The 27,875-nt window shown below is 32.4% G+C and overlaps 1 protein-coding gene across 1 annotated transcript; it reads right to left on the bottom strand.

Annotated features, from left to right (window-relative positions):
* Positions 1–3,928: 3,928 nt before the first annotated feature.
* LOC126722920 (uncharacterized) lies at positions 3,929–12,984 on the bottom strand. The gene is made up of 3 exons (XM_050426080.1): positions 12,467–12,984; positions 4,854–5,209; positions 3,929–4,682 (listed from the first exon to the last, which is right to left on the bottom strand). Exons 2-3 carry the CDS (start codon positions 4,893–4,895, stop codon positions 4,146–4,148), a joined length of 579 nt encoding a protein of 192 aa, XP_050282037.1. The 5' UTR covers positions 4,896–5,209; positions 12,467–12,984; the 3' UTR covers positions 3,929–4,145.
* Positions 12,985–27,875: the final 14,891 nt, after the last annotated feature.

Below are 27,875 nucleotides of genomic sequence, written 5' to 3'. Positions count from 1 at the left end.
AATTACCGGGAAAAAAAAATGCTATATTAAACCCACCCAATTGAGAGAGAGAGAGAGAGAGAGAGAGAGAGAGAGAGAGAGAGAGAGAGAGAGAGAGAGAGAGAGAGAGAGAGAGAGAGAGGACCTTTGGAACCCACCTAAATTGAGAAGATAGAGATAGGACCTTTGGAAGAGACAAGAGGAGGAGGCAAATGAGATAGGCAAGAAAAAGAGGCAATTGTGATCGGTGGAGGAGGAGGCGACACATTCACAGAGGCAAGCTGGTACCGCTAACTAAAACCCACGAATCACTTGAATAAATTATAATTAAAAATTTTAGTATTTGTGTCCGTATGCTTCTACTATTAGAAGCGTAAAGACATATATGTTAAAAAATGTAGTATTTGGAATATGTGATGCAGAGTGTTTTTGATATTAGATGTGCTGAATGCTAAAAATTTAGTATTTAGAATACTTGATACTAATGCTCTTATATGTGAAGATGACGTAATACGCCAAATGCACGTTTATCTCATATTACCATAATCCAATAAAGTACAAGAGAGTGCTCGCTAAGCATAAGAAGACAAATATGATCATTAGAGGTATAATTTCTCTACCTCCTTTTTCCTCTAGTCATTGAAGTCACAAATTGCGTTGTGAATATGTCCAACTCCATCATGGTACTTTTTCAAGCTTGAGCCTTTCTTTATTGGAAAGTGGGCATTAGAAAACGAGCGTTGTAAATCAATTTATTAAAAATAAAGTACTAACTTGTGTTTAGCACTAGTAAGAAGCTTTATCCTAAATTAAAAAGGAATTACAATATAATAAATTATTATTATTTCTCATATGAGATAGAGACATATCTCTTTCACTTCAACCAAACCATATAAGAGTAATCCTATTTCCTATCACCCTAAGATATTCTAACAAATACCTTGTTGGATATACATGTGTAAATAAAGTCTTGTATTAAATAATGATAAGTAAAATAAGTGGTTAATATAATATAATTGAGCTCATGTCCATTACACTTATACATTTTAGGTTAATTGTGTTTTTATATATTATATTAACTACTTAATTTGTCTCTCTAAGATGTTTATCTATCTAACATGGCTATATATATGCTAAAAAATGCGGCATTGATACAAATTCTTAAGACTGCCCATTCAAATTTTATTTTTTCTCATAGGTCACGTGATACATAGGAGCGATGCAATCCAAATTTCCAGGCAGGTTGGTGGACGATGTTGAATGGAATGAATGTGGTAGTACTAGTCAACGACTCAAAAATAAAATCGCTTTATAAAGGATTCGCCAAATACATGTGCACGATATTAGTCGCTAACTATGACAAATTCCAAGGTTTTTCTTTTTACTTTTAAATTATAACTAATGTTTTTTTTTTTTTTTTTCTAATTGGTTCAAAATTTAATATAAAAACACATAAAAATTTAGTTTTTTCTTTAGAGAAACATATAAATTAGAAATCATATGGAAAATATTATATCATATTGTTAGGTTCATGTGTTTTAGTATTGTTAAACTGTAACGACTCAAGGAAAAGTACTAGCCACATCTGTGCTATACCTCAAAAGGACTAGTCACAATTGAGGCTCCTTGTAGTTGTTAATAAAACTCAAATCTACCCAGTAAATACCCGATGTGAGACTCATCACACACTCACATACATCACACAATTAATCAAATTGGGGTATCATATTATCCCCCACTTAAATCCCTAACGTCTTCGTTAGGGCCCACTTTATGGGGTAGTGTCTCTGAGCCCACACGGGATTACCAAGCCAGCTCTGACACCATATGTAATGACTCAAGGAAAAGCGTTAGCCACATCTGTGCTATAACTCAAAAGAATTAGTCACAATTAAGGCTTCTTGTACTTGTTGATAAAGCCCAGATCTACCCAGTAAATACTCGATGTGGGACTCATCACACACTCACACACATCACACAATCAATCAAATTGGGATATCATATTCTCCCCCACTTAAATCCCTAACGTCCTCGTTAGGGCCCACTTTGTGGGGTAATGTCTTTGAGCCCACACAGGATTACCAAGCCAGATCTGATACCATATGTAACGACTAAAGGAAAAGTACTAGTCACATCTGTACTATACCTTAAAAGGACTAATCACAATTGAGGCTCCTTGTAGTTGTTAATAAAGCTCAGATCTACCCAGTAAATACTCGATGTGGGACTCATCACACACCCACACACATCACATAATCAATCAAATTGGGGTATCACATAAACTATACCAAATTATGTGTCTTGTTGAGTTTTAATATGTTTTGAAGTTGTAATTAAAGATCAAGTTGAAAATAAAATGTCTGCTCAAGACCAGTTCAAGAAAAAAAATGCAGTTTTTTAGCATGCCTTCGTACCTCCTCAATACTTGGTCAATACCTCCTTAATACCCCATTGATCTATCAAGAGAGTTAGGCCACTTTATGTTTTCTCGATACCTCCTTAATACCTGGTCGATGAATCAAACCTACCTTGATACTTCTCGATCCATCGAGATGCATAAATCGGCAAAAAAATCAACATCGTAAAAAAATTCATAACTTGTAACTTTCAAGCCCAATTTGAGATATGTTTGTTGCGTTATTTAAAAGATGTTATAAGTCATCTCTAAAGAGGCTTTTTAGATAAAGAAACCCCCGTTTGTATAACTAAGTTTCTCTTAATTTCTCCATAGCGAAGAATTTCAAGGAGATGTCATATCATTAGGAGGTGAATAAGCTAAAGTCATAATAATCACCACAAACTTATTGATGTGACTAAAAATTTTAAAAGGTTCTTAAAGTTGGTCAAAAGTTTCGGTCATAATTACAGGTGTATCATCCGTAAAAGCGTTCATGTATTGAAGGGTCCAAAAGTTTTGAAGTGGCAGAAGGTTTTTGCTATAAGTCATCTACATGTTGTAGAGTTTAGGTAAAGGTTTTGCTTAGATTTTTAACTTCTTTCAATATAGTGGATTGTTTTTTAAAAAAGTTTCCTCCTAGTGGTTTTTATTTTGGAACAAGTTGTTAAATTGATTTTCTCTAAATTAAATTACCATATTATGTGCTGTTATTTATTCCGCTATTATTATTGTTGGTTGCACAATATTGGTGTTAATATCTTAACCAAGGACTATTCAAAATTTGATTAATTTAATCACTTGGTAATTTACTAGTGAAATTAACAACCGGGTCTAAATTTCCTAACACAAATATTACAAAACAAAATAAAATCATATATTTTTTTACAAATAGGGCATGCCATGGTATTAGTGGACCTTTCAAATTTCATGTTTAAGAAACAATTATAATAGAAAAAAAATAACAATTGTCACATAAAATAATATATTAATTTAATCACTAAAAAGCATAACTACAGTTTTTTTTTCTTTTTTTTGATAATTTGATAGTTAGAGTGAAGGAATTTGAACCTAATAAAGGCATACAACTAGCATAAAAATAATATATAAAATTCAAGCTTTATTATGCTTCCTTTATGTTCTTCCACAACTTGTTGGGTTAAAAACAAAACACAAAATAATAATAAAATTTCAGAGTGTTAGTATAAAAAGGATACCTCACAATAATATTTTTATAAATGGTTAGAAAAAGTTTAGGCTGTGTTTAGCTCTATGTAAATGAATTTTCAAGTGTAAAATGGGTTCAAGGGAAAATATTTTCCAGTAGGGAAAATATTTTCTGGTAAGGAAAATGCTTTCAATGTATTTGGTTGTGCTACGGAAAACAAGGCAAAAAAAGATTTCCAGTTTTTGGCTTTTGTGAAAATAGTTTTACTATATTTATTTTCCTATGTTTGGTTTGTTAAAAAATATCACAGAAAATATGAAATGAACAACAAAGAAACACCTACATTCCTGTAACAATCTCCACAAATATTGTACTCATCCATTTCAACATGAACAAAAAGCATCCGATAAATAGTTTCATAATATTGATATCAATAAGCACATAATGTGGCATTCACCATACCACATAACCTGCTTATACTAGCAGATGTTTACAGATAATAAAATACTGTCACATATATGGTACAATTAGAGGTAAATATTAGTACTACGACATATTACCAAATCCAAAAACTACCATCACAATCAACACCAAACAAACAAGTCAGAGTCGAGTAAAAAAATAACTATCTATCCAAAACTTCCTCAACTTAGCATTCTTGGCCAGAAATCCCCTAGCTACCTTCTTATTTTCACACAAATGGTCAAAGGCAGTTACGAGCATATCTTCACTATACTCATTCGATGCCATGGCCATCACCTCAAAGTAAAGACTAGTGTAATTAACAAGCCACCAGTTGATTTCTTTCAAGGTCACAGCAATTTCCTTAAGCTGATCAAACAGATCAATGAGAACACTATCATCACTGGAAGGTGCACGACCTCTCTTGTGGGACTTTGAAGCTATGAACCCAATGGTGGATGATTCTACCATATTCTTCCCCTTCTCCCTTTTATCCACCATACCCTCCTCGCCATTGTCGGCCATAATCTCAGTGTCATCATCATTCTCTTGCTGTGTGTCAAGATCAAAGTATGACTTAGCATAGCTGCTTGTGGCCATATCCTTACCCACTACAATGGCCAACTCATTGTACATCTCTATCCTCTTGTTCAAAAACTCGGCATGCTTATAATGCGCCTGTAAGGGAAAAAGGATCGTGGAAAATTCAATATTCACTTCAATAATCAAAATTGACTCATATGGATGCCATATTCACTCATATAATCAATATTTACTAACATAACTCAGTACACATTGCAGGAGCATCAAAACAAGACTATATTAACAAAATATTGTTGGAAACCATACCATAACTTCCTCCTGATAGGTCTTGGTGTCGCATGTGATCATCTTGAGGTTGTCGTCTCATCCAAATCCACTCTTCTTCCGAAGAGTCTGGATGGTACTCCACATAGTCCTCAATGTACGCAGCCAATTCTCCACAAACGAGGGGTAGCACTCTACCCCAAACTGAGCAGAGATGACCTTCACTACAGTGGCAAAGAAGCTTGCCATGAAAGTGTTTGAGGGCTTGTTGCCCTTCATAGCCTCTTCAGCAAGTAGGGTAAGCATGGTGGTGTGCATTGGGGGTAACCACCTAAACTGCTTTGAGCCCAACTTCTCCTTCTCCTTCTCCTTCTCCTTCTCTTTCTCTTTCGACATTGCTACATATAAAAATTATATAGTGAGAGTAACATATAAGATATAAGAATTACTGTGCATATGAATAAAAAACAAACACACATACAACCATGCTTATTTGAGGAAAAAATGCATTAACATCAATGAACTTACAGATATGCACAAAAAACAAAACAACTATTGGAAATAACAATGTAATACTAAAAATAATTATCCTTACACCACCATAAATCTATAGTAAATACATTGTCCTTACACAACAGATAGTTATAATTCATATTAGTGTCATCAATCATTAAAAAAACATTACATATTACAACTATAGAAATCTAAATCACACATATTTAAAGTACTACTCTCCACTCCTGGTATAATCAGACCACATGACTTGGCATATCTCATCTCTCTTAACATTCCACACTATACTTTCTTCAGTGCAGTCCCGACGTGAACGTGTTTCCGGTTCTCCACCACCAGACTACTTGGTTCATTGCAACTTCCATAATATGGTCAGTTGGTTCAACCCCCATAATGTGATTATGAATCACACAACATTGTAACACTACTTCCACTTGGGTTTCAAAAGACCAAAATGGTTCTGCATCCAAGACTCAAAAACGTTTCTTCAATACTCCAAACCCTTGCTCAATGGTAGTTCTCAAGGATGAGTGACGGAGGTTGAACAATTCACGTTCATTCTCAAGAGGACGATCACTAAACTCTTTCAAATGACATCGAACACTCCGATAAAGTGACAAAATTTCATTTTTATTACCATACCCAGCATCACCAAGATAATATTTACCTACATACATTAAAAAATAAACCGAAATCACTACTATTATCTAGTAAAACGAACAAAATTTATTAAAACTAAAACCCAAAAGGTGAAGTAATCCTATGATGCCTTCGAGAATTGAAAATCCCCCTGGCCTAGCGAATGCATCATTTAACACATGCAAATCATGTGCATTGCCTTCCCATCCAACCAATACATAAGTGAACTTCAAGTCAAAACTAATGGCAGCTAACACATTTTGAGTGGTTCCATCTTTGCGATCACGAAACCTTCCTTGTATTTCAGGTGGGACAAATGCACAAACATGTGTGCCATCTATTGCTCCAACACAATCCTAATTTTCGACAGATATAATGGTTTTAAAAATACACAAAATCTTCACAATTACAAAAATACACAAAAGTTCCAATATTTATCTTAAAATATGGGTAGAACCTTTTGCTATCCCTTATCTCTCAGGGCATATATTTGCTAGGCAGTCTTATTAAAGCTTTATATAATTTCAAAATCCCTCTAAGGGCGGCCCTAAAATATCTGTGAACAGTCACAGTCGATCTATGGAACCGACTACCAATTACTCAGAACCTCACACTATGACTATGCGTAAGAAAATTAACACTTGCTCCTTAATGGACATGTTCACAATCGACCGTATGTGCTCCCCCTGAGTGAGGATGTCACATAACTGATGGAAAGCTATAGGCTTCGTCCTAATTTGACTTACAAAATGTCTCTCACTTCCACGCAGAATATTATTTATGTAATGCTCTCTTTCGGCTACATTATTAACATAAGGTGCCCTACGTAGTCAATTACGTGGCAATTTTCTTAACAATGCAACCCCCACGAGGAGGACAAATGCAACTGAGTCAAGAATTGCTGCTTTGGTTTTTCTCTTCATCTAAAAATAACAAACACTGTGCTATAATATGTACATAAACAAGCATGCTATTTAAGACATTACATGGTGTATAGAATAGCACAATGACAAAACAGCACAGCACACCCTGTCAACCAACACAACAACCTAATCTCTAACACAAATAGTATATACAGCCATGCAATGTGTTTTGTTGAACCATCCAAATTCACATAAATATTGTAACAAGCCCAATTCAGGAACAATAATAAATTTAGTTTACCAAAAAATTTCACAAGTTGCCATATACCTTCACAAACACTATTGCAGATAACATTATGCACATATATTTATATACAAATAAATATATAATTAACTATAAATATATATATATATATATATATATATTGGATCTGGTACAAGGATGGGGAGTGGTGGGTTTGAGTGGAAAGTTTCAAGGATGGGTTTGAGGAGTTCGTCGGAGTGGGACAGATGGGGTGTGGTGGGTTTGAGGAATAGGTTTTGGGAAATTTCAAGGATGGGTTTGAGGAGTTCATCGGAGTGGGACAGATGGGGTGTTGGGATGTTCAAATCGGTGTGGGTTAGCTACAATGGGTAGATCGGGTTTGGGCATTGCTCGATCTGGCCTTGCTTCATCGAAGTTGGGTTTGAGCAAGATGGAGGGGATGAGGAGTGGTGGGGGAAAGAAGAAAAGCCAAGAATGAAGAGAGAAAAGAAAGGAAGGAAGAGGGAAATACTACTCACTGTCGCATGGAGGGGACGAGGACGACGATCTGACCGGTGAACGTGTTTGGCTTATCTTCAGGTGGAGTGGACTTTGAGCTCTCTCTCATTCTCTCTCTTCATGTGTGTAGTCCAGAAATAGAATAAAGGTAAAATAATTGTGTAAAAGGTTTTACGAGTCTACTGGGGGTATTTTACAGTCAATGGAAAATGATTTTCAATTTGACCTTATTTACATGTGCACCCAAACACGCATGATGGTGTAAAATAGTTTCCCAATTCTATTTACACCCAAAACAAACGCACCCTTAAAGACTAAAAAATTGACACTTGCTAATGTGGCAAATTATTAGTGAATAGTGGTAGCTAAAACGGTAATGTCAATAATAACCTCAATTAAGAACCATTAAAAATTTGTCAACTCAATTGATATAAAAAATATCATTCTTTTGAGTAACAGAATCCTTTTTACTTTGAAGTGGATGTAAGAAGATTAGTGGGCAATAACAAAAGCCTAATTTAGGAAAATTCTTTCCACTTTTGATTGATTATTAACATTCACTTTTCAATGAGTCCCATTTATTTATTTATTTTATTTTTTTTTTTTTTTGATGGGTTCAATGAGTCCCATATGATAGATGCAAAGAACGCAGTCATAATAGGATAATACACTTTTTTTTTTCTTTAATTTTTTGTTACGAATTTTATTTTACTTTTATCTTTGACAAAATTCCAATGGTCGGTAACACCGCACCAACCAACCTCGTACACATTTGTTTCATACGGAAATTCATCCGATCTTTGATTTGTTGCTTTCAAATTGGCGGGACCTACAATGTCCATTCTTTGTATTTAGTATTTACTATTTACTCGCCAGTCGCAACTAGTAATTATTAGGTCGGTGCGGAAAAAAAAAAAAAAAAAGTAAAACTATGTTTTAAATATATTTTTTTCCCATAACCTTTGGGAGCGTTGGAGGTGGAGGCGTAGGCAGTTGAGGTAGCTCTCTAGTTTGCAAGGAATGTAGGTATCTCCAATTTCATTATGGAAGGGGACTCTCTGGTAGTTTATAATGCTATGTGTGGTCATTCATCCCCACCATCTTCGGTGGCATCAGTCATTCCGAGTGCACTTGGCTTTTGTGGGCTGTTTCGTCAAGTTGATTTTTCTCACATTCGTAGACAGGGTAATAAACCAACCCATTTATTGGCAAAACATACAATTGGCATTGTTGATTATGTAACATGGATGGAAGAGACGCCTTGCTTCTTAATGCAAGCTCTTACCCATGATGTATCTATTTCTATTTGAGTTGAAATAAAGTTGCAGTCTTCCTATCAAAAAAAAGGTTTGATCCCAACTTTTCATTTGGAAGATTTTGTTTCATTTTCCATTTATTTACGGTGAAGGAAAGAACAAAGTTATTTGTAAATAAAAGTTTGTGAAAATAATTATATTGTATTTTTATATATATATAAATATATATATATGTCTTTTTTAATTTAATAGTTACAATGGAGAGGGAAAATTTAAATCCGAAATTCCTTACTGTTTCAGTTAGAAACACCAAAATGTATCAGTTAAGCTACAAGGATTTTAACGAATTAATTATGCTTTCTTAGTTTTTAATAAAATATAATATATGGAATGGTTTCTTTTTAATATATAAAAGTTTTAGAAATGAAAACTTTACTTATTTAATTTTTCATATTACTATTAAATTTGAATGAGTTATTTATTTATTTAAAATCATTATTGCAAGAGATTATATACTTATTTTCTTTCATTACAATATATACACATCATTAACAAATCACAAATTTTCATTTGAATAAGAGGCAATTTACAACTGTTGCCTCGCATTACTATTAACGATCACTACTTGAGACAATGTAAGATATAGGGTAAACTTCTTGCCTCTTGGTCTTCTCTTCATTTTATTTTTTATGGACAAAATTAACCTTTTTTTATATATATATAGAAAAGTGAGGGAATAGAAATGAGCAATTCTAGAAACATAAAATTTTTTTACAACTTGTTATGGTAGTGTATAAGTTGTGATTTGAGCGTGACATTACTTTTCTATAAGTTTATATTACCATAATTTTTATCATACACTAATCACAATACATTACACTTACTTTTCTATTGAATACTATTAGAGTAAATTAACGGCTTATTGGGGACAATGGTAAGGCTCCTTGTGCATAATCACATTATAATAAGATTGCTTCCGTGAGGAATAGTTTAACAAAAAAAAAAGTAACATGACTATATGAGCTCTTTCGATAGGCCCTCTAGTTTTTGTCGTACAATTTGAGGTCCTTTGAGGTGGAAAGGAACAATATGGTTAGAGATTCAATTTTTAAAACATAATGTCATAATTAATTTAATAATTAATTAAAATATAAATAAAATAAATATATTAAATCTTAAAAAACTAGCAAAGTTTACTTAAAAAATAAAGCTATTTAAACTAATTTCAAACGATTTTTCAAATTTTTATTAATTTATAAAAAAAAATATGAAATAAAATCATATTTAAAATGAATTTATAAATTGCATATTCACATTTAAAAGAGTAATTCTTAAATCACTAATAAATTTAGCAAATATAATATATCAAGAGATTATATTATAATAAATTTTGTAAATAAAAATATATTGAGATTTTTGTAATAAAATTAGAATTTTTTAATCCAGTCATAACAAAATAAATATAATATAAATTCAATAGATTACACAATCAAGCCACTTTACTTAATGGTTAGGGGTCTTAGGTTCTAGACTTGGCGTCCCCCATCATCCCCCATCATTTGCATTTATTTTTAAAGAAAATGACATTCACTTGAACCAACCAAATCATGAGCAGTTCAACCTGAAAGCTCGAAAATGTGTTAAAAACAAGAGCTTATTTAGACCTCCAATTAAAAATTACGGCTAAATTGCTTTTACTCTAACTTATCTAAGTGCGGAACAAGAGTAAATGAAGCGCAAAAGACCGATAACTACTCTAGTGCATAAACATGAACAACAAACAATAAAAGTAAAGTACAAGAGTAAGGAAGGAGAGAATGCAAACACAAGATAACACGCCAATGTGTTATCGAAGAGGAAACCGAAGAACTCGGCGAAAAACCTTTCTGCCGCCCTCCAAGCAGTAAATTGATCCACTAGACAATAAGTAGGGATACAAAAGTGGCAAGTGACCCTCCAAGCCTAATCTAACCAATGCACCTAAGCCCTCCAAGCTCCTACTCCAACAAGGTTTCTCGGAATCGTGTCTTGTCTAGCTCTCCGGATCCCGCAATACACCCGATTGCATCTGCCAAACCTCACTGGCTTCTTTTGGCAAATCCCCAAAGCTTCCCAAGTTCCAAAACATTCTCTACACTCTAAAAAGGTGTGGGTTGTGTTTGGGTACAAATCTTCTCTCAAGGTTGGGTACAAATCTTCTCTCAAGGTTTGAAAATGGGAGAGGGAAGGAGAAGAGGCTACAATGATTTCTCACTAAAGATGAATATATCTCTCTCTAAAAGATGGGTGTGTGTGTGCTATAGAAAACCTATATAGGGTTTTTCTCTCTAAATGGTCTCATCCACATTTGTGAGTAATGGGGGTATATATAGTATGGGTGAAAGGAAAGAAAGTCACACTCAAAAATCTTCCAAGCAAAGAGTCTTGTGGGTATCTCGCGGGAAGGCCTTACCCGCGAAATACTCGCGAAATTGACAGTCTGGCACGATTCTTTAGCTTCCAGTCATGTGCTTCTCACATGCCCTTTTTGCAGGAACTCTTCTCACGAACTTCTCGCGAGCTAGTCACGAAATGCACTAATCTTCAATTAAGCTTGAGTCTTCACTAACTTAATACTAAACCCAATATAATAAAATTCCACAAAATACAAGGAACAAAATTAAAGCAATTACAACACTTTTTATCATGAAATAAAGCCAACATAAAACATAGTTGTAAATCACAACTTTACACAACCAACGATTCAAACAATGCAAGTAATTATTTAAATCTCTAATTCTCTTGATTGAAAAATCAAACCAATCTCTAGTTCAAGATTAACCAGGTCAGACACAGTGGTCTGGTTCAATTTTAAAAACTATGATATTGACCAATAAAAGATTAAAGAAAACATTACATTTTTCAACTCAAAGAAAATCAATAGCTTGTGTTGCATTGGTTTTCATAAAATCATTTGAATCTTGAGAATTGTGAGCTACGATCTCATTGTCTACAATATTCCTAACAATTTCCATCTCATGATTTTTTGTTGTTCTTCTCAACTTACTTGATCTAGCTTCCTCTCTTTGAAATCCTTGTTAATTTCTTGAAAAGTATCATCTTCAATCTTCAATTCATGAACTTGTTGTAAGACATAATCTTTTTTAACCACTTAAAAATTTTGTGCAAAACTTGTCTCTGTATTGTTGATCCCCATTAAATATCTTTTCTTGATAATAATGTAGAGTTCATCAATATAATTCATTAAGCTTGAATTTATTGACCAATAATATTGCTTTATATATATGACAAAATTACATCATAATCTAATGAAAAAATAATAATCAATTGCAAGCATTTTTTTTTCATCCTTAGCCATGAACGATTTTTTTTTTTTTTTTTTAGCTTTTTAGATTCTATGAAAATTGTGTACATTTCCAACAATGTAAAGCATACCGACTAAGCTTATACAAAGCAAACTTAAGCCTTTTTTTTTCCTTCAGGAATATTCTTATAATAAAAATATCCCTACATCAAGTATCCAATCAAGAAAATCTTATTTATTAAAACAACCATTAACTTTTTTTATTCTTTCATAAAATCTATAATTGTTATGAATAGCATGAAAGGAATTGTGCTTACCGATAGGTTGTCCATGAGCTACTCCACAAAAATTATCCCTTTTGTTGACACAATATTCTTTGCCATGCATTCAAATCCAAATAGATGGCCATGTTGCTAATCTCCTGAAATTCACGAGTCATCCTCTCATCATGAACTTGAGTCGCTTCCTTGATGGCTGCACCCCACGTTCATCGTTAATAGGTTGGTTGCTTTTGTTATCGCCTTTTACCATACTAGGATGCTAAAGAGTTCTGATACCAGTTGATGCCGAATGAAAAACATGATAGGGCCAGATATTGTTCTAGCTTAACAAAACCCTTACATCCATTAGAATTTTCTTGAATCCATACAGGAAACTCGGAATCCTACAAAAAAAGAGAGAACCTCTTCAAAATTTTATTAATGAAATTTTGAACTCTCCATTTTGTTTGACTATTGCAAGCCTATTCAAAGGCTTCAAAAAGCTTTTTCTCTAAGACAAAATATTCCTAAACTAATCCTAATTGATACTCTTCCATAATTGGACTCTAATTTGACTAGGAAAGCTTTAAAATAGAAAAATGCTATGTCCACAATATTTTCACAACAAATTCTAAGTGGTAAATTGTTACTGGTGGGCAAAAAAGTAATTTCGGTAGTAAGTTCAAATTAGAATTAATAACAACTTACCACCTAGGATTTTGTGAAATTGTTCTGGATATAACATTTCTCTTAAAAACACCTAAAATCAAAGAAAATAAAATTCTAAATACTAAAATAATGAAAATTACATAAAAATTCAAAAATTAACAAAAAAAGAAAATTATCTCCCATATTTTGTCCTACATCAAAGCAGTCCAAACTTCAAAAACTCCAACAACTAAAAATGTTTCTAAAAATTTTTTACTCATTCACAGGAATAAAAGTAGTAATAACATTCCTAATGAGGTTAAAAAAAATAAAAAATAAAAAATAAAAAAAAAACCCTAAGTGGGAAACTAAAATTTTATAATTTTTTTTTTTTAAAGTGGGAAACGAAAATTTTGTGCCGAAAGAACAAAATAATTTGGGAAAGCTTGTCTTATTGTAGCGGTTTAGACACGTCACTAAAGGTATTGTTAAGTCGAGTTGACTTCTCCAAAAAGAAGAAAACAATCAAAAATTTCTAAAATTAGAAAAGGACAAAGTTTCTCTTCAAATAAAACTTTAGACCCATTGGCAAATAGGGAAGATCAAATTAGTCAAGAACCAAAAAAATAATAAATAATTAAATTTACATGAGTAATAATCACGGGTGGCTGCCTTATTTTTAATGTTTTTTTTTTGGTTGTTGGTGGTGTTCAATGAATCAATTGGCATTGGTAAACGGCCAAAAAATGTCACAGTAGATGGTAATGGGTCGCATCTTGGTTTGGTGTGAAAAAATCTGAAAAGCATCGGGAAAGAGGGCTTTGATTCGGGTAAAAAGTAACGACTAAAAGGATAATATAACTTTATTAGAAAGTGAAACTTCCCTTTATTAGCCTTTAAGATCCAAACCTCCACGATATTAATTTAGGTTAATTTAATTCACTAAAATTAACTTGGAGGTATATATAATAGTTGTACTTAGTCTAAGACTGTGTTATCCTTATCCAACAGTGATCGTCATGTATTGTTTGATTCACTCATTATGCGTGCTAATTAAAAGCATGCTTCATATTCCTTGACTTTCTTTCCTTTTCTTTTTCTTTTTTTTGTCTTTTTTTGCTTTTGAATCTTTTAATTAACCTAATTAAATAGCCTAATATTTCAAGGAGTAGTTAAAGACAAATGAACTTTTATTATATTGTGTTACCCTTATCCAAAAGTGATCCTCATGTATTGACTGATTCACACATTTTGCATGCTAACTAAAAGCATGCTTCATAGCCATGACCTTTTTTAAAAAAAAAATTGTTGTTTGTTTCTTTCTCCCAAAAAAAAAAAAATTGTTGTTTATTTCTTCTGTTTTTAAATCTTTTAACCTAAATAGCTAGCCTACTATTTTAAGGAATAGTTAAGAACAAATGAATCATTCTTTAATTTTTTTTTTTGAGAAAGAAAAACAGATGAGCTTGGTACATATAGTTTAAGAACTAAAAAATCTTTCGGCCAAAAGAAAAAAGTCTTGACTAAAAAATAAAAATAAAAACCTAACTAACAATCGGGATCTAATATTGTATTAAATAAATACTGCCGTTTTATTTTTTATTTTTAAATCTTATTAATAATCAAAAAGAGTAGGTTCATAGGTGAAGAGATCCAATTAAATCGATAAACCTATAATAAATCTAATATATATATATATATATATATATATATATATATCTAACATATATAGAATAGCCTAACACTCACGAAAAAAATTGTTTTTTTGTGACAAGACTGGGCCTATTTGTATGAAACTCCACACTCCATCCGCATTTTTCCAAATTTTTTTTATAAGTTTTATTCAAAAATTAACCAAATAATTTATCCCCTTTTTAAAAACTACTAATAACAAAAGAATATCTTTAAAATAGAGTCACTTAACAAAAAATTAGGAGTCTCACGAAGAGAGAATATTCTTGGAAAAGTTTAGGTTGAACTAATTTATTTGACAACCCTAAATTGATATAAGATTAAGTGTGTGTTTGGATCCACTGAAGCTGCGTTTCAGATTTACATTTCAGCTTTTTTTTTTTTTTTTTTTTTTGTAACGCTAAAACGCTACTGTTCATCACTGTTATGAACAGTAGCCGCAACTTTTGACCGTGAACAGTGTATATGTGCACTGTTCATAGACCCACAAATTACACTTTTCAGCAACTTTTTTATTAAAAATAGGTCCCAAGGTACTATTCACACATTTAAAAATTATTTTGTTACAGTATTTTCAGTTTTCAGTTTTCAGTTTCAGTAAAATAAGTTCTATCCAAACAGACCCTAATAGTACATTTGCAATTTAGGCTGCAACTTTTCTTCATCCTCTTTGTCATTATTATTACCATTATGGACAAAATTTGACTACAAATTAACTTGATTATAGCTTAAGATTATAACTTTATTAAAAAAATTTAACATAATTACATATTTTAAAAATCTGACAGTTATATTGCATGCTCTTTATGTTCTTAACACACGTGTTGAATTTCCTGTCAATTGAATGTTATTTACCATTTGATCTATAAACTTATTTTTATGCATATACAAAATTTTGAAATTTAAATATTTGATTGATAACATAGCTATTAATCTTCAATCTTTTGAAAATTTTACAAGTATTGAGGAAGTAAGAAGAAAATGTAATTTAATAGTAGATTTGTCAAAAATTCACATCTGATAAAGAAATACTAAATGGAATTGTAGCTTTAAATTACAACCAAATTTATTGCCAAAATTTACTCTACTAATATTTTTTTTTTATGGCCTTACCCTATTATTATTATTATTATTATTATTATTATTATTATTATTACGTATTATATGGGTAGTCGGTATCTGAGTATTCAACTATTCATCCCATGTGTCCCAGAAGATAAAGTTTACACAGAGTGGCCCATGCCTATCGAGTTAGAGCCAAGATGGATTAAAGAGAGAAAAAGGGAAATGACAAATAAGAAAACAAAGGATATGGTGGTTAAGAAGTCTAATTAGAAGATGCAAACTTCCCAGCTACCATGGTACTATAATATTAATTTATCATTAATATTATAGATATAATTGTAAAAATTAACCAGAAGGGAATCTCTATATATGCTTGGTTAAGAAATTGACTTGTGGGAACGCTTCACGTGCTTTTTATTGGGTGATAAATGACTTGTCTTGCTGCCATGTTTGGCATTTATAGGCTTCTTATACGGCATGGGCCAATTGCAAAGCACGTAGTACGTATGGACCACTTCAGTAATTTGGTGTGTCCATCAAGTAGGTTCTTGAAGAAGATGTGAGTGCTAGGGTTTGAGTTTAAGGTTCGTTTATGATAATGTGGGAAGTTGACAATAGTTTGGTTTGGCTAAGAGTTTATAAGGTTAAGTTATAGAGTGGAAAGATGCTATGATTTGAGATGATTTGTGAATTATGTGTGATTTGTGGAATTTAAAATAGAGATTTTTCCGAGTTCTTTCTCGTTGGTGACTACAAAAGCTGAAACCATAGAGCCATTATCCCAGTGCTACTATTGTGGAGTACATCTTTAAAAGGTTATTGCCGTATTGGAGTTAGTTGGAGGATCCGGTCAATAAGTGCTAGGTATATGCTAAAACAAAATGGGGTGTCTACAAGTACTATTGAAAATGGGTGTCACGGGGTGCCTAAGACTTTCCCCAAGAGTCATCAAACTTCCGAGTCTGTGTCTTTTGCTTTAAGACACAATTTTAGATCTTAGTTTAGCTTATGTACCCCTAAGACATTCCTTAACTTAAATTTGGAGATAAAATTAATTAGAAAATAAGTGACCAATCATACCTTAGAAATCCAACTATATATATTAGGACATATGTGATTCACTTGTTAGGAACATATATCACTATTTTATGTGATTGGCTAATCCTTTAACAAAACGCACTTTACTTGTATTTGGGTAGATCTAGGATATATTTAATACTTCAAAAAACTGTGTTTCAAGATCAAGTGTTGAAGACATGCAAATCTATCTAAGAAACAAGCTGAAGAAGTGCCTGTTATTAAAGCTCGACATCTAGCTATCCATCGAGCTTAAGAAGCTGGCTCGATAGCTGCTCGACAGCATCTCGACAAACAGGTATCTGTTGAGCTTTATGAAAAACAGAATTCCAGTTCTATTTTGACTCCAATCCGGTTTTATGTGTTTGGGTTTTCTTTTCTCACAATCCTAAACATATAAAATGATTATTTTAAGGGTCGTCAAAGTGTTCACAAGTTGCACAAGTGTTGAACAAAGTTTATTCAAGCAAATTGTGACCGGAGACAGAATTTGCCCTAATTCATCGTTCTTGAAGAAGTTGCTGTATTTGTGTACTGTAGGGTTTTGTGACCAAGCATCTTCTTAATCTTCATCGTTGGGATGAACTGAAGAACTTTGTAGCCAACAACCTTCTCTAATTGGTGATTGAAGTCACGTACTGGGATCCGCGCAATTGGTTAGTCACGTACTTGGGAGTCGTGCATTAAAAGGAGAAATTGTCACTACAGAACAAGTCCAATTGGGTTTCGAAGTAAGGGTTCAACTGTAGGTTGGTATAAGGTACTGGGATTTCTTTACTTGTAACCGCTTGTTATGATAATAGTGGAATTTCGGGAGTAGTGACCTTAAAATCACCTGGTGGGGTTTTTGCCGAGTTGGTTTTCCCCATTCGTAAACAAATCACCGTGTTAAATTTATTTTATGCTGCATACTTAGGTTAATTGGTGATTTGTTTGTGCTACCACACGTTTGCATGTTAATTAACTTAATTAATTCACTTGGCTAAATTAATTGGTTAATTAATCACAATAGGTTAATTCGTTTTTGGCCTATCAATATAGTTGGTAGCAACTCTCTTAACAAAAGATAAAAAGACACAATACACACTCCCACCCTTATTGGTACACAAAATGGAGGCTAAGATATTCTCTATGAATAGGCTAGGCTCCTTAAATAGGTTTTCAAATATGGTTTTTTTGGATTATAGATTGACTCATGTTATTTAATTCAATTACCCAAGTTAATTTATTGGATCAAATTACACGCAAATAACGTGGAGGCATAAACAAATCACCAAATAATTTAGAGTACAACAGAAAGAAAATTTGACATGGTGATTTGTTAACGAATGGGGAAAACATTTGCAAAAAACCCATCGAATGAATTTTAGGTCACCACTCCTAAAGAATCCACTAATTAAGAATCAAACAATTATAAGTCTAAGGAATCTTACCACTACCTGGTCTATCCTAAAATATCAACTTACAATTGAACCTTTGGTCCAATCCCCAATTGGACTTAATCTTGTAAAGACTTCTTCCCTATGCATGGATTCAAGTACGTGACTAACACCAACAACTTGAGAGTTGTTGTTAGGTGCAAAGTTCTTCAATTAACACTTGTAGATTTGAAAGCAACTTGGTACATAACTCTAAGGCACACAAGAGTCGCAGCAGCTACACAAGAGCATGTAACACTATATATGTCTCTGTATCTATCTCTCTATATGATAATGGCTATAAAATAAGTTTTTTGTATCTCTGAAAAACTTAAGCACAAAACCCTAGAAGGATTTGGTTATCATGGGTCGAAAACATATTTGACCAATCAAAATTTGCATTTCTCGATTGATCGAGAGGTATTGACACGGGTATCGCAATTCATTAAATCTCGATAGATTGAGAGGTGTCGAGCTATGTATCGAGACTTCTTTTTTCTTTTCTTTTTTGTCTTTTCTGCACTGAAACTTGAGTAATCTTCATGCCTTCAATCATACCACTTGATATATAAGTCTTATGGTTTATTTAAACCGGCCACTTGAATTACCCAAATACAAGTGTAGTACTTTTGTCATAAGATATATCAACTACATAAAAATATAACATTTACAGAGTTTAATAAACACACGAAACTCATTTTAGTAAAACACAAATTCTAAATCCATGATTTTTGATTGATCAAAAAGCAGTTGGAAAGTAGTCAAACTTCAACTAATCATAAAGCAGTTGAAAAGTAATCATACTTCGAATGATCAGAAAGCCGGCGAACTTCAGATTTTTTTCTTTTCTTTTTTCCTTGAGCTAATCTTGGATCTTCTTCTTAAACTTGAAGATACGCTTTGGACTTAACAAGACTCAACCATTTTGCCAACATTCAATATATTGATCTAACAAAAACGTTAAAAGGAAAATACATAACCTTCATCCCAAATATAAAAATTAAAAGTACCCTCATTGAATCATTAACTCCATTACATTGGGATGACCAGATTTAATTCTCCATGCTTCTTTAAATTTATCTGGGTTATTTTACTTATTTTATTATTAGTCACTTAGTCTTCAAACCTTCTTTTTTTTGGCTAAAGTCGTCTTTGACTGATTTGGATCTCTCTCCTCCTTCTCTCTTCAATCTTAACCCTCTTATCAAGAAACACAGTGCTTGGACAGAGAGAAAAGCTATGAGAAAATATCTGTAATTACTGCATGTGATTTTATATCTAAGAAAGAAATACATTATGCTCTATTTATATAAGAGGAAAATAGAGCAGGAAAGATAAAGAAACAAACTGCTTATAACAGACTATCCTAATAGAAAATTTCCTGTGTAACATTTACACGTGACAACTTATGTACACTAATAGAAACGACTTGTAGCATTCTGTCATTCTAAACTACTTGTAGCACAGTCTAATCTTCATCACCTCTCCTCTGCATTTACTTTGAAATAGAAAGTCCATTTCAAGGTTTTTTTTTTTTTTTTTAGATGAAAAAGTCCATTTCAAGGTGAAGATAGTTTTAAAGGATATAAAGAATAATTTGGTTCCATTTCATTTAAAATCAAATATGATTCTTTATTTAGTAGCTTATTAATTTAAATGAGGTGATAGCACGTAATTTACACATTTGGATGCATTAAAAACTAAATCTTTTATCGTGAAATGGATCTCCTTTGATCTTTTTCCATCTGTAGCACCATCTCTTTGAGTTAGTTTTCTTCGTAATAACCTTTTTTTTTTTTCTCTTTCCTTTTTAATCTAAACTTCCTCCTAATATTCTCTATCTCTATAAAAATCCAAGAGATTATATTCACATGTCAATATCTTAAGACAATAGTTCTTATGATATAGTTTTAATTTCACCCCATGACAATCTTAGATTACATTCACGTAAAAAGAGAAAAACACAAAAATCTCGCTTAAAAAAACGTTTGGAACAAATCTCTTATAATTTAAAGTTGATTTAAAGTTGTCATTGATACCATCACGCACCCTTGACGTGATGGTCACTCCACAAATACAAAGTTCTTGTGGGGTGAGGGGGGGCAAGAGTCAAAGTTCAAGTTTCTAAGAGGGAGTTTCACACATATATACACTTAAATTAGGTTAAAGTAAAATTTATATCTTGTATTAAAAAAAAAAAATGATCATTGATGATGTTTTATATGATTTAGATTCACCATTAAACCATCCTTTTTTTCTTTTTGGTTTGAGTGAACATAAAGAATTGATGAATCTACTTATTAGTTTACTTCCTTTTGCTTTGTTTTTTTTTTTTTTTTTTTTTTTTTTTTCTTTTTTTCTTGTAAAAAAGACAATTATTATGTGAAAGAATATAATTACTAATATGAATAGTGTCATAAACTGTCATTCTTAATCCCTATTCAGATTTAGAATACCTACTTCAAAATCCAAACAATTCCTAGCAGCTACCTTAAATTGTGATTTCTTGCTGTTTATACCGCAATCGAAATGGTTAAGACCAAAATATGATTTTTATACCACATTAATAACTAATTGGCATAAAAGACACATGCAATGCTAGAAACAATGACAAATGTAACTTGATAACCATAATTCCATGACATGTGTTAGTTTGATGACCATGCCATGTGTATCTTGACAAAATATGTCATGTGGGAAACACATGTTCATCATATGAGAAGATTTGAAAACACATGTCATGAAAATAACAAACTAGAAGACATTTGTCATTGAATGTAGCCCTATTCAGCCACCACCCCACCAATAATAGGACCGCTCTTTGTTGCACCGAGCCGACCGCCGTAGAGCACCACTGCAGGTGTCCGACGCGGTGGTCGGCAACGTTTTCTGAATACCAATACCAGTAGGTGCCGCAAGCAGTGGTGAGTTTTCCCCACCAATAATATATGTGTGTTTTTCAATGGGATAGAGAGCTCAAAGAATGAGAGAATGAGAGGAGATACAGAGAGAGAGGCGGCTGAGTTTGAACTTTGAAGGAAGAAGAAGAAGAAAAAAAAAAGATAAATAGGGTTTAGTTATATATCACAAAATGACGTCGTTTTGAGTGTTTAAAAAAAAAACAAAAACAAAACAAAACAAAAAACAAAAAACAAAAAAACAAAACAAAAACAAAAACTGATATAAAACGACATCGTTTGGATTTAAGATTAATTTTAATGACATGTTCAAAATGGCGTCGTTTTATCCTAGATTAAAATTTTCACTTTCCCATTTATATATCAAACTAATTACATGCTCTCTCTCTCTCTCTCTCTCTCTCTCTCTCTCTCTCTCTCTCTCTCTCTCTCTCTCTCTCTCTCTCTCTCTCTCTCTCTCTCTCTCTCTCTCTCTCTCTCTCTCTCTCTCTCTCTCTCTGTGTAGCCTCTACCACCCACTGCCACTTGAAGCTACCGTCCTCAATCGCTCTCTGTCACCGTTCTTCACATGTTCACCTCTCCTCTCTCCTTTTTTTTCAAAGCAATTCTTTGGAAGTTTCTGAAGATTGTTTTGATGCTCAACACAGCTACAAGGTAATATGCTTCTCCAGTTCTCCTCCTAGTATGTGAATTTATTTGATATTTAATGCCTAGGCTTTTATGCTTTCTTTTGATTGTGAATTTGCTTAAGGTATTTTTGTGGGTATTAAAGAAATATAATGAATATGTTTGTTTCTTTGTTTATTTATTTTTATTTTATGAATATTTGAGTTGTTGGATGTTTTAATCATGTGGGTTGTTTAATCTGAGGTATGGTTTTTTTTTTTTTTTTTTTTAAAAAAACTGAATTAACTGCACCGAACCAGAATGGTGCACCACACCTTGTGTAGACCGGGTCCCATCCCTTCACAAGGGAGGTGCAGTTAGGAATGAGGGAAAACCACCCTTGTAGGTGTGGTGCAAGAAAACCCCCCAAAACCAACCACACTGCACCATGTATAGCTCTAGTTAAATGGGAGAATTAAGCCACTTGTCACTATTCCTGAGGAGATTAACATCATACAGTCACTTTCTCAAAACTATTAAAGAGAAAATAAGAAATTGACTCCTAATCTGCTCACTTAAATATGGTTTAAAGTGGTAAAAATCATTGAGTTCACATAAGAAATGAAAGAGACATTAATGAATTTATATGCTCATAGAATGGATACTGGGTTGTACCCCAATGAGCACCCTACTTGTAATGTAGGGGAGAGGTCTTACCCAAGTGAGCTTTCTACGACACATATGTGCACACTGCTTACACCAAGTCAGGTTGGGTTGAACTTGGGTAGGCCCTACTTGTCTCAATTTAAATGTGTTTTATTTTATTTGTAGTTAGCTAGTATGTGTGCATAGTCAATTTTTAAGTCCAAAAAAATGTCTATTCATTGTTTTTTCTATAAATGTTTTGTTTCTCATTCATTCCAAACAATTTTTTTCATGCATAGAGTCAAAGAGAGAGAGAGAGAGAGAGAGTGACACAATTTTGTTTGCTAATCATTTAGATCATTGTGATTCTTTTGTTGCTATGATCATTGTATCTTGAGAGACAAATATCTTAAAAGTCTCAAAACACCGTACTGAAGAAATAGTGTAAGGGACGAAATCTATTTTAAGTATAAAACATCCAAAAGTCTCAAAGTACCACGGAAGAAATAGTGTAAGAGACGAAATCTGTTTTTAGGTAAAAGAAGTCAAACACTCGCTTTGATCAAATTTGTAATTATCATTCTGCATTCATCTAGTCTATGAATATATTTAATCGTTTATGATTTCAATAGTTTTGTTCTTTTAGAATCACATAAGTAAAATATTTCATGCGCTATCCCCAGACAATTAGGTCAAGTAGATTCAATCAACTCCTTAGTTTTTGATTCGATTTGCTTTATGTTTGTTATTGCTTTCATATTTATTTTAATCTCCCCATCATTAAAAAGCTCTTAAATGAGATATTACCGAACCCATTAAATTTTATTCTAAGTTGAATTCTCTCCCCTGTTAAAAATAATTTTTTTAAACATATAAGATCCATTTGTAATTTTCTCAAAAAAAAAAAGATCCATTTGTAATTTCATATTATGGGTGTCTAACGTAATTTCACCAAACACAAGTGTTGTATTTGTATTTTAACAAAATTTCGAAGAGTCCGAAAGAGATATGCGATTTTTGCCTCCTAATAAGAAAAAAAAACGTATGCTTAATAGTTTATACCATTGTTAGTGACACATCTCATTCGTTTTTTTTTTTTTTCCATAAATAATGAAGGAATATTATTAATAAAAAGAAGAAGAGGGGATGGTTAATCATCTCTTTTTCATGGGATACAAGACAAACAACAACAACAACAACAACAACAACAACAACAACAACAACAAAAAAAAAAAAAAAAAAAAAAAAAAAAAAAAAAAAAGAAGATAAAGAGAATTATTCCCACCACATTACAACCAAAAGCTCGGTCAACAACTAAACGGACGAGATACTTAAATCTAAAAAATATGTCGCTTTTTCAAAAAGATAAAGATTGTAGAACCAAAAAAATAATATGAGAAACAATTCAAAAAATAAACCAACTAGGGAAGTTTTCATACACAACAAAAAAAGTGGATTGAGATTTGAGATCAGGCTAAGTATTGCAAAATGTTCAATTGTTCTCAATGGCTAAGATTGAGAGTTGAAAAAATCAACTTTCAATATAAATCATTGATTAAAAATATTTAAAAGAAGTAAAAATAGTGAAAGTTAAAAAGTAAAGAAGTAAAAATTTGTGAAATAAATGAGAGCAATTACATCATATGCAACACCCTATATTACACATGATCTCAAACCCAAAAAAGTATCAATATAATTCAATTTTGTTTTAAAATTCTTTTAAAATTGTCCAAATTACCATACAGACAAGAGTTAGTATTCATTTGAGATTTGTTTTTTTCTAATAGCTTATTTACATAATGTGAGACAAAAAATAAATAAAATAAAATAAAAACTAGCTTATTTTCAAAAATCTAAAATTAAATTATTGGTAATAAATTTAGGAAAAAAATTTATGTAAAGACCTGCAAACAATACATAAAATAAGGACAATTTTTTTCTACAAAATAATTTGTAGGAAAACTCTACAAACTCTCATTATATCTTTTTATTAGATATAAATTTTGACAAATTTATCATTCGATTATATTTTTTATTATATTTTTCATACTTGTAAATTTTGAATAAAATCAAATATTAATAGTTATGTCATCAATAAAATATTTAAATTTTAAATTATGCATAAAAAATAATTTTATAGATCAAATAGTAAAAAATATCCGATTTGAACGAAATTTAACATACGTATTAAGAACATAAAGAACATACAATCTAACGATTAATTTTCAAATTATGTCATCATGTTAATTTTTTATAGGGAGCTTGCAGAGTTTTCCTACAAAATAGTTTGTAGAAATACATTTTTCATAAAATAAACAACAACAACAAAAAATCCAACTTAAAATTACTTTCCCAATTCACACCTGATTTCCATACAATATTTTCAGCAAACAGAATCAAGTAGCATTACTATAAACTAAACTATCAAATTAAAAAAAAAAATTAAAAAAAAAAAGGTAAAAAATTGTAGTGAGAAAGAAAGGGATTAATTGCACAGTGCAGGTGCACCGAATCTCAATCTAACTCGGCCATAAGTTATTAGTGAATCAGTACACAACACTGTAATATCTTCCAAAAAATCATGCAGAATCCTAGTAGAAGTGACAAGTCAAGTCATCGTACCACAAAAGAAGGACCACTATCAACAACCTCGGTGGTTTCTTTTGTGAGATGAGTGGCTGATAAAATTGTGTGCCACTTTGTCCCTTTATTATTTCGACCCAAAAATAAAAAAAAATGTCACACCTTAAATGTTACTTAATTGCCATAACTCAAAAGCCATCCTAAAGCGTTTACATGTGAGTGAATTTCAAGCTGTAAATTCCCCTTCTTTAAACTTAATTCTGACAATTAAATTTTGGAGATAATTATCCATAATAAATGTAAGGTCGGAAAGTTGTTATTTAACAGAAACCATTAATATTTGAGATTTTTCTTTTCTTTTTTTTTTTTCTTTCTTCAAAGAGAATGAATTTCGATCGAAAAATCAAAGTCAAATTCTTAGTCCATAGTATGTGTCTATATTTATTATGAACATCCCTTTAAATTTGGTCGAGCCTTTCGACTCACAGCATTTAATATCACTTACAATATGTTTCTCAAAATAAATAAATAAATAAAAATTACTTAAAATACTAAACAAAAAAGTACTTTAACATATGATTTTCAAGCCCAAAAAAAAAAAAAAAAAATCAATAATACTAATAATAATTGTAAGTAAGGGATTTTGGACGAAAGGAAGTCACTTCAATGTGGGGATTGGAGAATGTTCCGAACTATTGTTCAAAATCATATTCATATTACTTCCAACATGCAAACATGACACAACCCAATGACTGAAATAAGCATTCTCTTGTATTTTTCTCTTAAATGATCAGTGATCACATACATACACCTCTCGCCTTATCCTCCGAAATTCGGCTTTTCTATTATTGTTTTGGGGGGTTCGATATTCGGTTGATGGGATTTTGGGTTAAATCGTCATTAATGTGTGTGCAAGTTAGTGGCACTCAAATTAATGCTGATGTAAGGTTTAGCCGTAATCTAACTCTGCTATGCTCCTAAATAGTTTCCAGACGATTAGATCATTTTCATCTACACTCTTATAAAAAATATCATTTTGACATGTTAAAAGCTTATTTTATTATTTTAACACACTATTTTACAATTCACTATTTATCACATCTTCTATTCTTTGATTCTAAATATTAAAATAATATACAACACATTAAATAATATATTTACTCAAAACCCAGTCATTATACAAATGCACAGTCCAGTGGCAGCCGCCACCACCCAAGAACCAATAACCACCGCGACAAACTACAACCACAATCACCGAATCCTCCAACAAATTCCAAATCCAAAAAAAAAAAAAAAAAACACTCAAAATCTTCAACAAAACCCTAACCCAACAGATCAATCAATAACCACCGCCACAACCTACAACCACAATCACCGGATCCTCCAACAAATTCCAAATCCAAAAACCTCAACAAAATTATTAAAAATAAAAAATAAAAAAATAAAAATAAAAACTCAAAATCTTCAACAAAACCCCAACCCAACAGATGAATCAATGACCAAACTCAACCAACCATCGGCAGCGAGATCGGTGGCGAGAGCTGTGGAGGACATCGAGCAAAGATCGACAATTGCCACTAGGCAATCAAAGCTTCAAATCAACGAGCAAAGCTTCAAATTGGCGAGCAAAGATCGACGAGCTTCAGATTGACAAATCCTATTTCCCAATTACCCTCGCACACACTTCACTCTCCTCAACCAAAAGATGAGTGTTCTAGCTCTCTCAAACTCCTTACCCACACTTCCACCATCGTCACCATCCCAATCCGAAACTCCAAAGCCTCTATCACCACTCCTCTCCAATTTCACCAACACCACCATCCACAACAACTCAATCAGTTGCACTAAGAAAACCATAATCACAGCTCTCTCTGGCGCTCTCTCCTTCGAACTCGTCTTCTCTTCGCCATGCTCCGTTGCACTGGAATCTCCCACCATCCAATCACCACCACTACCACCTCCTTCTTCCGAGTACTATCGCGAAGACGAGCAAGTATTGAAGGCCGAGTCTAGTCCAGAACTGGTGACCAATGCCAAAATTGTTGAAGAAAGAAGAAGAAAAAGGGAAGAGAGAGTGACAGGAGATAAGGAACAGGTGGAGGAAGAACGAAGAAAAAAGTAAGAGAGAGAAGAAAGAAAAGTAATAAAAGAAGAGAGAGAAAATGAATAAAAAAATATTTTTTATTTTAGCACATCTGTTCGTACCGTTCCAAAGATGGAACAGTACTGTACACGTGTCAAAATTTATAGGATTTAGAAAACCTCATGAGAAGGGTTTTTTGGTGTTTAGTGTGCCAAATGCCAAATATTTGGCATTTGGCACACCTGATGAGAATGCTCTTACAGGAGTAATAAATCGATGCTCAACCCTCCAAGGTCAAAAGCCAAACCTATGAAAGGTTCGCCTTTCTATTCTGGTATCCGCATGTTTAACCCAACTCTAATCCCTCCCATAATAATAGTAAAAATAATAAGGGACAAGAGAAAGAAAAATAAAAAAAGGTTCCCAATTCAAAATCTTAAAATTATTTTCAATTAATCACACCAAAATCTTTAATTAATGAGATTGAGGTGGGATCTAGTTCTCAATTATCTTATCAGGTTACAATCCTACCACAATCCCATCCAATCCCAATTCACAAATTTACCAATAGGACATATTCTATTTGCAATGACTTAAAATTTATTAGCTTATTTGGTTTAAAAATTAATTTAGGTAAAAGTATAGTTGTAGCTAGAAAAAAGTCAAACCTTAAAACTATATATAAGGTGGCTTGAGAAAGAGTTAATTGCACTTCAGCCTCGAAAGTATGA

This window comes from Quercus robur, chromosome 4 (genome assembly GCF_932294415.1).
Source record: "Quercus robur chromosome 4, dhQueRobu3.1, whole genome shotgun sequence".
Lineage (NCBI taxonomy): Eukaryota > Viridiplantae > Streptophyta > Magnoliopsida > Fagales > Fagaceae > Quercus > Quercus robur.
Note: the sequence above shows the minus strand (reverse complement) of the source record. Positions and strands in the feature narration are given on the sequence as shown.

Excerpts from the sequence above, each read along its gene's own strand:
- LOC126722920 (XM_050426080.1), bottom strand. The coding sequence starts at position 4,895 with ATGATCACATGCGACACCAAGACCTATCAGGAGGAAGTTATG. Across the intron at positions 4,683-4,853 it reads CCTATCAGGAGGAAGTTATG|GCGCATTATAAGCATGCCGA; the intron begins GTATGGTTTCCA and ends TTTCCCTTACAG.